Source organism: Anopheles darlingi, chromosome 2 (genome assembly GCF_943734745.1).
Source record: "Anopheles darlingi chromosome 2, idAnoDarlMG_H_01, whole genome shotgun sequence".
NCBI classification, from domain to species: Eukaryota; Metazoa; Arthropoda; class Insecta; order Diptera; family Culicidae; genus Anopheles; species Anopheles darlingi.
Window position 1 is genome coordinate 10,730,535 of NC_064874.1, and position 13,737 is coordinate 10,744,271.

Here is a 13,737-nt window from a genome sequence, read left to right on the forward strand (position 1 = left end):
GGTCATACGGCAGCGTTGCTGGAGTTAGATAATCTGAATCAGCACTTTAGAACGGTTCCGATGGGGGATCGGCTAACTGATTGTTCGACTGTTGCTAAACGCGCAACGACCAACGTACATAGCGGACCTCGGGGCGATCCTGGCACAAATGACCGACCGGTGTTAAGTATTGCTTCCGCTCGCAATGATCTACAACAGCTTAATGCGTTCCGTTCAATCAGCCACCTTCGCGGTGTGTGGTTTGTTTGGTATGTGGCAATCAAGATAGTTTGCAAACGTCCAATGCTGGATACTGTACCAGCTAATGCAGCATACGACATAAAATTTCCTTGGGCTCGTAGCATTTTTTTTTGTATTGTTCAAAGCACCCAACAATGGGGGAAGTGTTATACGACACCACACGACAACGGAGAGCATGAGCATGAGATAGAAGCTCAAATGTCAAGAATGTGTATCGTGATGTAGGAAGAGTGCCGCACCAGATTGTGCCACGCGACAGGGAGCACGATTAAGGCTGGAATGCTTAGAATGCTCAACGAACAACCGTCGGTCGGTGTTTCAAGGCAATCCATGCTCTATTGGGTGCTCCAGCTGTAAGGATATTCTGGATTTCCGTAATACAATCCTACCGCCGTGCCGTGTGGGATAAGTGGCGCAGTGGCGATGGCGGATCAACGGCACCTTCTCTTCGCTCGTCTAACACAGCAGGTGCGAACGTACATATGTTTGAGCAAATCAATCACCAACCGTCAACCATATCATGCATTATGGAGCGCTAGCGGATTGGTTACTGTAACACGCCGCAAACTTACAATCCAACAAGTGTTTTAGCGGAATGACATTGGGTTTATGGCTACGAAAGTAAAGAATTATTTATAAATTTATAAAATTAGCAAAACTTTTCTAACTTTAAGTAAATTTATCAAAGAATCTTATTTTTGATTCTACTAAATTTTAGACCTGACTTCATAATTCTGGTTGTCTCCAACAAACCAAGTGATAATTATAATTTAGTAAAAAAAATACTTTGCAACTTTGTTGTCAACAAAAAAAAAAATCATCAATATGGATCAATTGTTCATAGAATCGCTGGAGTGGCTTGGAAAATAAACAACTACACGTGACATTCAATTACATACAAAACTACGAAAAATAATCCAATATAAGTAACAACTGTTTTTAAATACTCCCTTTAAACCGGCGGCTTGTTCGTCCCTATGCATGTTCAAAAAAACTTACTCATTCATCAGACAATACAGCCGTCGTGGTGTCTTGGTATGCTGGAGAAGATTCTTCGCCATTTTGGCGCTTCGTCACTTAGCACATCAGCGCAACTCTTTCGGAATCATCATCGATGCCATCATACTTCCTTCCTTAACAGATGTTTCCAACCGGCAAGCGATTTTGGCCTGCCAAAGAAGGGCCCTCTACCGCTTACGGTTAGGCGCCGTTGCCTTCCCTGTCGATGGTTCTGCTATTCTTATGTCAATGTCGATTCTATCGCTCCATCTCAATTTGGAACTACCACTCCCTCTCTGTACATCTAGACGGCCTGAGAAGAAAGTGTAATATAAGTAGTAAAAAAATAAATAAATACATCATTCTGCTACCTAATAACACTAGGAGATAGCTCTAACAAACAAAGATTTAGTTACATAAAAATATGGATAATCATAAATCACACACCGCAATGACTGCCCATTCGGTCAAAAGACGTCGTACATATCTCACCCCATCGTACTGTGTGAAATCTTGCAGATTGATTCACTGCAAGAATTTTCCTTTTAGCCAAACCGATTGCAATTCCGTGAATCATCTTCCTCGTGCAGCGTGTGCACAAGAATGTCATGACCAACCGATAAAACTAATGCCCCGGAATGCGACACATATTATCCACTGGACAACGTCAACCGAGAACTTAGCCACACATCGTGCAGCAGCCATCGTGTATGAAAAAATGCTCGGATCAGCGCCGCTAATGGTCCATATTCTCGATCACGACCCAAAAGCCGGCCGCGCAAGGTGCTGTTTAGTGGCTTCTTATCTGCGCCTGACAGTACCTTGAGCTCACACCTCACGGAGCCCACCCTCCCCTCTCCATCCACCTCTGGTAACGGTACGACCGCCCTAGATCTCCACCTCTCGCTACAGAGCGCTCTTGCTGACGCCGGCTATGCAAGGTGTACGGTGTAGTCATAAAAAAACACGAGTTGTTACGTTTCGCTCAAGGGAAAACAATAAACTCGCGCGCGCACCACCAAGCTCCGATCATGCTTCCGACAGCAGCACACACGCGTGACAAACGTCGAAACAAATCGTTCTCCAAAGCTCTCGCACTGGACGGTCCTTCCCGATCTCGCGGGCACACGGGCAGCCCGGTATCACTAATCGGTTCGTACGCTTTGCTCGAGCCATTCTAAACTAGCGGCAAGTGGAGTGATCCTTCGCGATCCTCGGCGATCAACGAAAGCGAGAGCTTTGCTGGTCGCGTGTCAAAAGTAGTAACCGGTGTGGTGGTGTGGTAGTGACCGAATCGAGTCGTCGTCATCGTCATCGTCGTCATCGTCGTCGTCGTCGTCGTCGTGCTGTGTCCCACTGTCGATCTGCTGCTCGCTTGTCTGACGAGGCGGGGGTAACATCGTCTCTCCTTCCAGTACCGGACCGTGGAGTGTGTTTGCCGCTGGCACGGAGTCTATTTAACTATGCGGCCGTGCGCACCACTTCTTCATTGTTCTGTTACGCTTCCTGCGAGCTAGAACGCCGCATACAGCTCGCCATCGTCGATCGTCACTTCGTACGGTTCCGGTGCTATATCGTGGTGCAGTTTGCTCGCTCTTGTGTTCGTTCGTGGTACGCTCGATAAGCCTCGTGAGCATTAGTTGCGACCGCGTAACGCTACACGTTCAGTTAGTAATTACGCTCCGCTGAAGCGTCCACCGCTCGTTACGTGTCAATGTAATCCGCTCGATCCGAATTGCCGATACAGTGTTGTACGGACGCCAAGCATGAAACGACATTATTACGTGCAAAAAATGGATAGCCAAGAACGTCTCGGAACGCCGGTCGGCACCACGGGACAGGATACGGCCGGTATCTACACCATGACCGTGCCGTACCGCACCGAACTCTCCCTACCGGCAGTGCCCCACCACAGTGTAACGTTCGATACGATCCTTCAAACGCCAGCCTCTCTACCACCGATCGGCAGCAACACCACGGCGGACTTCGGTACGGTCAATATTTACCAATCGATGCCGCCACTAGCTGCCCAATCTCTGACCAACCCTGATGGGATAAAGTGTGGCCTCGGCAAGGGCAGCCAGCATACGGTCGGTGCGCGCGATGATAAGAGTGATAACGGTAACGACGTGACGGGCCAGCTCGGTGGCAACGCCAACGACGAGGACACTGATATCATCTCGGAATATATTGGCCACTATGGTCTGTGGCAGTTCGGTTGGACGTTTGTGCTCTGCCTGTTCCAGATTCCGACCACGTTCCACATCTTCTGCCTAGTGTTTCAGGTAGGTGTCGTTGTATTATTACTTGTTTCTTGGCCCTCGCGCAACCAGAATGCATCACTTGAAGATAGAACTACGAATTTGTGGATTAAATTTGTGACATTATGACATTGATAAAGTCTGTGAGCGAGCAGTGTAGGGCATGTTTTAAACATCTTGTGATTGAGAGTAGAGCATGTTTTAAATGAGTGAAACTGAAAATTGATTTGATTTAGTATGGTATTTCACAAAAATTAAATGTCGTGGTTAGCATTTGCAGAGGTTTATGCTGAGTTTGCATTGAGTGCCGCATCGTAACTTCGATAAATCACTAATCTGCTACTACGTTTGAGTAATAAAAAGATGATTGCAGCTACTGAAGCGTGGACGAATCGTTGCACGGTGTGCAGTTTCGATCGGTCAAGCCAATTACTATTAATTATTGCCAACATTTACCAGCACTCCTAATCCTTGCGGGCACACACCATTCCATGGTGAAGGATCCGCGAGCCTATTAGACTTCCGGATTGGTGGTAGAGCTATTGCTTCGATTATACCCTTGAAATGGATAATCAATTGTAATCAGTTGAAATCATTGCATAAACATTTACTGTTCACGACGATCAATCAGCAGAGTAGTTATTGTATTCAGTGGAAGTGCGATTGAGACATTAAAACCGCGTCTACTACGCGTTTTTGTCGCGAGAGCCAAGGGCCGACACCTTGCAGCATAAGCCGCTGGAGGTTGAATTCAAACCAGAATCATAAAAATCAACCGGACGTGTTTAAAGCCATGGATAAAGTGAACGACCGACGGTCGTAGCTGGGGTTGCTTCAACAGAACATCACATCATAGCGAATGGTGATGCTACCGTTCACGCTGCGAAGCATAATCGCAATCCTGTGATGATTGCGAATCAACAGTTTGTCATGGGACTCCGCTAGCGATGAATAGGAGACGTATTACGGAGGAAGAATGCTGCCGTACGATTGCATAAGAGGTACGGGAATCATGTTCATCAGGATCGCGTTAGGTCGCGATGTCTTGATTGAATTCCACTGTCCTGATTATGTTGGAGGCCGGATCGGGAGGCCCAACTCGCACGTGTGCGTTTCCTCTTCCGCCGCGAATCTCACATTACAAACCAAATTGCCAATCGACAGCAGCCTGGTGTGCACACACAAACGCGGGCGCTCGCGAACAGATCCTTTTTCATCGGATAAGGCTTATGGTGAAACACCCGCTGGTCGGCATTACAGAAACATCCTTTTGACATAAGCAAAAGACGTTCGATTGGAACGAGTTCGCTGAACCAGAAAACATAATGTCTACGACGAGGGTCTAATCGCTGGCCTTTCCACATGTAAGGAATGTACATCAAAGTGACCGAGACCGTGTACTGTCTCCTTTCACTTTCAACAATGGCCACACTGTCAAATCGGCTGGCCGGAGCCACCAAACCTGTTTGACGATTTAGCGCATATTTTGGGAGCGGTTGACGGAATCCACGTACTTGGGTCTGGGTCAATGGCGGACCCGTGCCATGAGGTCAAGTTTGTTTCTAGTGTGACAAAACCTGACACAATACCTGCGGTCAGTCCATTTAAGATCTAACGCCCACAAGCCGCACTTCAACAAAAGCCCAAATGGTGCAGACGAGTTGTTTGAGTTCGCTAATTAGGGCCGCTCTTTAGGGACTCTGCAGGTGATCGGACCGGTCAGGTGGCCACAGCAGGCAGCCAACATTTGAGGGGCAGTGAAACGATTTCGGTTGACTTAGCGCGGGCAGCTAAACGTCATAACCAGGTCAAGGTTGAGTGTTCCTTAAGGTGATGCTTAGAGTGAACCATTTAAGGACGGCTGCGAGCAATTTATCATTTTTTAATAAAAGCACGAACGATGCTTTTGAAGAGAAGAATGTATTTGGAGTGGAGCCGTATCATAATGAGTTCCACGAAGATCAAGGACAGAATTCAATCTGCTTTGTTGGAAAAAAAAACCAAATAGAACATTGATTCATGATTGGCAAACCAACGACACGCGGGCGAAAACGATCTTGGCACTCTCTTTACCAGCACGTCATGCACAATGGGGGAGAAGGGAAAACATTTGAAAAAAACGTAACCAGCATAAATTAATGAATGATCGAACGGGGCGCTCTCGCTCGAGCATGTCGCTGTAGCCACCACAATAGCGACCCTGGGCGATGTTGCAAGAAAGCGGGAAAGTCACCGTTTCCGATCAAGCATAGCGTGGGGCCTAGACCACTCATCAGCTTTCAGGTGCTCATAGCCAAGAACGAGCATCATATGTGCGATCCCTTGCATCCCATTCGTTATGCTCCGTGCCTGTAAGTCTCAGAGAACGCCGTGTAGTGTGTTTAGCAACAGACAATCGTTGTTGGGCAAACAATCGCAGGTGCGCAGCTCAAACTCACCCGAACACCTTTGCGGTGGTTTAATTTAGTTGCTGCATTACTCCTCATTAGCTCAGCCATTACTCCACCGCCAATGGTGACAAATTGAGAATTGACAAGTTACAGAATTGCCACTACAGCTACGAGGCACCTCAGCTACGAGGCACCTCACTCACAACGCTGACGATGGTAATGGCTCAGAAGAAATTATTTAAGAAAACGGGGCTACCTAGCTCATTAGGTAAAATGTGGTTAATGGCTTAATGCTGTAAAATGGGATTTTTGCGAGAAATACGCAAAATGTGTGAGACACTTTTCTCGTTCCTTTAACTTCAAAGTTCTATGCTGTTGATATGTAAATATACAGAAAACTACTGGACAGGATGTATCGAGAAAGTACTTAGACAGCTGGTAATAAATAGAATTCAATTCATTAACCTTTAAGCCAGTCCTAACGCCGCACGCATTGCCTGAGAAATCCACTTTTCTAATCGAGACTAATGATTATTTTATTCAAACCAGCCAATTCCAGCAGACAGGGCATCCATTTCCATTATCAATGGTGGAAACACTCCGATTGCACGTTATTTCCTTAGAGGAAACTTTGTGCGAACAGGAATAGGTGGCGCTTGAACTTGTTTCGCCGTCGCGTATGCGAATTATAAATCAAATCATTTATGATACTCGCGAGCGACATTGTGTCGTCGTCCATAACGCATCTAAGGCGATAAGCTGATGCAAGCATGGCACGGGATTTCGTTAACCACCTTGGGAGGAGGCTAATGCGATACACTTAGTATTCAAATTAGTACCCACGCATCGAAAGGTAAAAACCCTTCCAATCATATCAAATTATAACAACTTGATATAACTGGCCTCATTTATCGCTCACTTTCTGTGCTGACAGGCAATGGGTCATAAATATGTCTCAAACTTAATTGAAAAGCCCACACTGCAACCAGATGCCTCTTTGTTAAAACGAAATCAATCCAAGAAGTTTACCTCGATATGAAATTAGCATCACATTTATCATCGCCGCCAGATATCTACAATGCTGATCGCTGATCTGACGACGGCATTCCTTTTGGGTGGTTCGATTGCACTGCAAATTCGTACGCGTGCCGTCCGAATCGGCACGCGTGTCTGCATGATAGCCAGGATGCGGAGGATGAGGTTGAATGCACAACAGTACGAACGGCACAAAGCACCGAACAGCAACCGCTTTGTGGCCTTCGTTTCGGGAAAAGCCAGCGCGCTGAAGCTAAGACAAACCAGTAGCCATCCAACCGATTCGCTAAAGTCTTATGAACCTGTCGACGACTTGCTGGCACGCTTAACCTTGACACTCTAAGTAGTATCGCGGCACCGGCTGACGCACGGGACGAGGTGATCGAACTGTTGGCTCTTTTCGCACGATCGCAGGCACGATTGTAAATAAATAACCCAACATTCCTCCAACCCACCGCACCACACCGCCGGCGATCTAGCGATGAAGGAGCTACAGTAATGAGGATTTCCTTCCGTTGCTTCCGATACTGCTTGATAGTTGTTTGCTCTTTTTGGTGCAAACGCACTCCTTCCGGCATCCATCGGAGAACCGGTTTGTGCAGTCGTTCCGCACACTCTGCTGCGTTCTGGTGGGCACCCTCAGCGCCAGACGTGGGCCGTGATGGTCGTGAACGAGTTCACTAACTGTGCGTCTGGCTTTCAAGTTCAAGATCCCCCATCGAGAGGATCAACTTGTGACCGACTTGCGCTCAGCGTGGGGAAGTACAGGACCTGACAGTTGACCCTGGATGAGCGATGGCTTCTCCCCGCCGTTCAACCGGCATAGCTGACATTGAGAGGCGATCGCACTCTAACCGAATTTTAGCAGCAAAAGTATATCCGCACGGACCACTGCGTGTTCCCACTAGATGACCGTTCAGGATGACGGTTAATAGTGCTGCTAGATTCGCGAGATACCGAAAAACATTCAAAAATTCCAAGGCGACGATGATTAGGGGCTTCCAGCGGAGGTCTTTATGTCATTTATACGAACGCCCCCGGGGGGAGCAGTAGATCTCGCTGAAGCTGTGCTCTATTGCGTATCGGCGAATTGAGACCAGATTTGTCGGGGATACTAGGCCGGAGGCGTGAGGACCGTGGTCCCCTACTGGTTGAACCTGATTACTACTTCCTACCCACCTTGGAAGGTTGTTTGTGCTTCTATGTTTTTCCATTTTTTTCCTTTTCCATCCATCAACTGATGCAACATCCTGGCGGAATTTCAACGGCATACACATAACCGTTCTAGCTGGCCTCCGATATATTGCGCGGTTGATTGATCCTCCCATCAGCATGGCCGGTGTAATTCTAAGTGCCAGAATATTTTAATATTGATTACAAGAGCAATTCTAACCGCCAGTTCGGCACATACCAACACAGGAAAACCACTGTTGAATGCCTGTTTTATGCGCGGTGTGCGGAGTACACAGAACAAGCTCATGAAAGTAGACGTGGAGCACACGCATCGCTGAAGACGATGGTTATTGGTGGCTCTGTTTTCAGAGACATTCGGCAATTATTTCTTCCTCCACAACGAATACTCTTGCTTGTGACCGAGTGTTCAATTAATTACTGATGTGCTTCGGACAACAGAAACACTTTTTTATCCATTCGGTATGATTCTTAAGCTATTTCGAGTGTGTTTTCGAGGAAGTTCACTCTATTCCACTTGCTTCCACTTTGAACACACTGTGAACTATGATCACAAAATGTACTGCAAATAAAATAATCCGATGAATACTTGATTTGTTAGGTTCAGATGCCAAGGTTATTACATATGTGGGTTTTTTTCCCCTGTTACTATGACCTACGGCAACGTAATACAAAAGCTAAAAATGTTCAAGGTCCGATCCACGATAGGACCTTTCACCACAGCGCTAGCGCCTCACGAACCATGTTTCGTAGCACCCTCTGGTAGAAAACCAGAACCTTCTGGACCCCGATGTCTAGTCCCTGCATGATAGAACGAATGTGGGGACTCTCTGACACCAGGAAGAGTGGCTTCACTCGGTGACCTTCTGACCATTCTTTACTTCTCTTTGCTTCGGCTAGACTTGGCAAATCGAGAGCAAAAGACAACGATCTCACACTGTGCACTACGCATTAGAGCACGCCGGGAAGGGCACGGAATCATCGGGCAAGCGAGCTAAAAATAATTTGCTGCTGGACAAGTTTAAAATGTGCATCGATCTACATTTCTCTTCTTGATAACCTGTTGCAACCGACAAAGTGCCCGCCAGGGTGCAGGAAACGGTACGCATCGCTTCCCCCCCGTCCTAGGCTCCATCGGCTGACGAATGGATCTTTCCGCGGGTTCAGCATCAGCACCGAAGGACATCCAGTTGGACGGTTTTGCGACGCGACGCGTTTTGCGATCTATATTTAGCGCAACTTTTTATAGCTCATCTACGCCCTGCCAGAGCGGCATTACAATGTGGTGTTACTGATCTCGAAGGGGGCCTCCCCAATCATTCCTAGCTGATATGTGATCACTCGATAGCATCGAATCTAGAAAGGGCTTGCAGGAAATGTGGACCCACACGATAGAGCCGGACCGCATGTAGGTGGTGTTTATTGGAACATTTTATAGTCGTCACGAGAAGCACAATCAATCATCAATCAACAATAACCGCCCGCTCCCCCCCCCCCCCCCCACCCGAGGGGACAGTTACCACCAGGACAGTGCCACCAGGAAGCGATCTAGTGGAGTGGCTCGTTTGGTAGCGAAATCGATTCTCTGTGGCCATTTGAGACTCCTTACCTGACAGTAGTAAACGTGAACTTTATTCCCAATCCGTTGCCGTTGCCAACCTTCCGACCTTTCGATGCTTAATCCGTGGCGCACGTTAATTACCAAACAGCATGGCTGCCAGTTATGGCTTAGCCATATGACTCATTTATCAGAACCACAAATTGGCGAGGACAAGGCCGACGACGGTGGTGCCGTGCGTGAAATCGAGTCACTAATCAAATCGGAGGAGGTAGTGTCTACAGTGGTCTACATCTTACAGGGGGGTTGAATTCCGGGGAATAGAGGACACACATGCTCGTTGCGCTGTTCGACACCGTTCTGACCGGACCAACCGGACCGGCAAGAGTAAGGGGCCCGTACATTCAGCCCTCGGATCCACATCGGATTGGCGTGTCATTTGCTAGAAGGATATGTCAGGAAGTGTGGAGCCGGGAAGTGCACCACCTCTAAAGCACCTTCCTCAAGGTTCAACATGGCCGAAGAAGGGCCCGCAAGAGCTAATGGGCTCGAACGCGCACACTCCGATTTCGATCTACGAGGCGGTCTGAATGGCGCTAGTGCGCTCTACGTAGTGGGCCGCACCAGCATTACTCCAAGGCGAGTACATCGGCGAAGCACGCGCATATCAAGGCGTTCGGCCGGTCATTTTCATTCCAATAAAGATCGTTTATCAGTGCTGCAGTGGGGCGTGACGTGAGTGAGGCTTGTACGCTGGACACCGATGAGACTAAACGCGTTTCTAACATGCCAGTAGCATCTGACCTACGGCACTCGATCCGTCGCTCGATTAACTGCAGAACTGCGCGGTGAGGCGACTTGAAGGATCAGTTTGTTCGATGGAACCGTATCCACCGACGAACCTCAACGATTCAACGTACGAGATGTGGGCTGTACCTGCGCTGCCCTAATGGAATGGTGCGTATTGCTAATAGAAGTCCTCGAATCGTGTCTGGTGTGCGCGCGGTTAGTTGCAACACGCACCAACGCTTGACATTGGAGGCGACCGTTCGGCATCCGGACAGGAAGAAACGAACTACACATAGTGGCCACCGTCTGTTGTCTACTATCGAGACATATTCACCCATAGATTCCAAACACCGTAGGGCGCCAAGTGACGTTGGCCGTCCTCGAGGTCTCGAGCCATGACGCGTATACTAAGTCCGTTTGCGTTACCCTGCGTTACGTGCGTCGGGGTGGCTGAGCAGTTGAACCGGTTTGGCGACCGATTTGCCATGCACTACCAATACCAGGTACCGTTGCTGTTGATGACGTCTCCGATGGTCAATTAGCGTTCCGATGACCATCGGCGAAACGGTTGTTTTACGATGCTACGGTGCTCCGGTGAGGTGTGGAAACACTTGGCCCAAAGGCAAATATTGGCTCGAAGCTCGTAGCAAACCGTTGCTTGTTTGCGTACGGTCGGATCGAATTACCAGCTGCACGTGGCACGTGCTGCACCTCGACCAACAATGATACCTCGTCCAATGGTGCATAGTATCGCTTCTCATATCGTCATCATTTCGCGCTTTATAGGCTAATGGTAGAGACTCGTTCTTGAAGCATACGTATGGCTAATGAGTGACATCAGAGAGGAGAGCAGAAACGCGGCCTTCTTAAGTGACTGCGACGAAAGAGCAATCCTCCGCAAAATGGGCAACCGAAGGTCTCTCCAATCAATCGAGTACGCTAATCATCCCCTTTCTACCCTTTTTGTTTTTTCACATGCAGGCCGCGACTCGCGACTTTTGGTGCGCTCGACCGGAACATCTGTCGGCGGTACCGCTGGACGTTTGGCGCAACCTCACACAACCCGACGGTCAGTGCAGTTACCGGGATGCACCGTACCAGCAGCTCACGCTGGATCGCTTCTTCGAGTATTTTGCGGGTTTCGCGAACACGACCATCGATGCACTGCAGACGGATGCGTTACCGATGTCCGGTGGATGCGAAGCGTACGAGTTTGACGAGGCCTCGTTCGGGCAGACGATTGTGGAGGAGTTTGGGCTTGTCTGTGACCGGGCTCATCTGGTCAGCATCGTCGAGATGTGCTTCCTGGCCGGAGCTGCCCTCGGTAGCGTCGGTAGCGGATGGATCTCCGATCAGTTCGGTCGACGCCATACGCTGATGGGATTCGCGCTAACGCAGGCACTAACCGGTAGGTGGAACCGTACTATACCGGCCATATACAGACGCACATCACACACACAAACACGCAAATATTATTTGTTGGATATTTATTGTTTGAGATGACACGCTGGCTGCGGGACCACAGTACAGCGACCATGTGTCGTCACGTAGTTCACGTGTTGTTTCTTCGGCACACGATCCACCTCTCCGCGCACTTGCGGCTGGCCAATTACTGACTAAATTTCACGCCATTTTAACCTCCGCCTAGAATCGGCAGTTATGGGTGGCGTGCTTAACGCAACGTCTGGCTACTTTGTTCCGGACAGAACGCTTTCATGGTCGCACGTGGCACAGCGAAGCGTCCTACCGCGGGCCCAAGAAGCGCAGTTTTTGTATCTTAAAAAATGAAAAAGTCTAGCCAGTGCCAACGCCAATGCGTGTCAGCAATAATTTGGCCCTTTCCATTGTCCATTTAAGATGGCGTGTACCGTAATTGGTAGCATCAATTGTGTTAGGCCACGAACTGTTTGTTTCTCTGATTACTGCGTATCTCTATCCAATGTAAAGTCAAGTGTCACGTTCCAGCAGAAGTTACTAAGCCTGTTCGATCGTTGACCGAATTCTAAAGGCAATCATTACCATCTACTACCTGTCAATGTTGTACACCGCGACAGAGACCGACAGGCTACAATCATGCAAATAGAAACAGATGATACCTTCTCCAACCGGATGGCTTGAAATGAGGTTTTTATCATGAAAATTGCAAGAGTCACCGACAATGGCAGAAGTGCTGACAGCTCGTATGTCATGATTACCTGCTCTGCGTCACTAGACACACTGCACGAAAAGAATCGTGAGAGAAACGGCACGGCACTGATATCGTGAGCGTGCTGCGTGAAGAGGATCCTCACCGGTTTCTTTGAAAAAGCGATGCACCGGTTCGTATTTCAACGAATCCAGCACCGCATCGTGTCAAACATTCCGACGGGGAAATCACCCACACAATCTGTATGAACCCGTGCTGGTGGGGGATGTAATAAATGCCATTTAATGCTTATTGCTACCCAGGGCGCCATTCGCTGGTTCGGAATCATCGCTTACAAAGGGGTGATTTGTGCCGGTTTATTAAAGAAATAAATGTAATGACCTGATTAGCAGCTGCTTATCGAGAGCCGGAGGAGAGTGAAACAAATGATGTTATTGACGCTTTGCGGTTTACGTGCTGGTTCGTCTGTTAGCATTAATTTGTCATTTCATCATCATTATCATCACTTCAGTCGTTAGAAATGCTTTATTCATTGCGAAATTTTGAATTCCTGCTCCTGCTTTGATTCGAATGATTCGATTTGCCCTAGAGCGTGCTGGAGGTGAACTAGGAAGGTGACACCGGACCAGGCAGACAGCTCGAGTCTAATCAGTGATTCAAGGCACAAGTACGTGCAGTTATGGTTGTTACGACCAAGTGTCTTTATTTGTTTGCCCTGGCTAAGCGTAGAAGAAGACTGAACACTCTTTATGGCGCCTGAGCTGGGGTCTGCATGTTCGTTCTGGAAGCTACGCACGTGCTGACTGTTTGCGAGTACATTAACACTGATTACTCGATTCCCGGACTCGAAGACTCATTGCGTTGGCATCGCTAGCAACGAAGATTGCTGCAAATCGTTGGAGCAAGAGGGAAATAGTTAAGAAGATTAATTGATGCGCCATTTTGTTCACTAAATTATCACCAAAACAAACCCCTAAACAATGCGGACTTGTGGAAAGCGTCCCATCAAACGAAATGCGAGTTAGAACTGGTTTTTACACTGCTCATTAGGTTTGAACATTAGGCAACCGGTGAACGCACTTTGCAGGCAGCATAATTTAACATACTGACCGGAACCTGGCTCCATTT

The 13,737-nt window shown here is 48.2% G+C and overlaps 1 protein-coding gene across 1 annotated transcript in view; it reads left to right on the forward strand.

The window, feature by feature from the left end:
* The first annotated feature begins 2,658 nt into the window (after positions 1-2,658).
* Positions 2,659-13,737, forward strand: part of LOC125949025 (organic cation transporter protein) — a 14,200-nt gene continuing 3,121 nt past the window's right edge. Inside the window, exons 1-2 of the mRNA XM_049675702.1 lie at positions 2,659-3,524; positions 11,445-11,871. Coding sequence (XP_049531659.1) covers positions 3,006-3,524; positions 11,445-11,871 — 946 coding nt within the window. The 5' untranslated portion in view covers positions 2,659-3,005. The remainder of the gene's footprint in view (positions 3,525-11,444; positions 11,872-13,737) is intronic.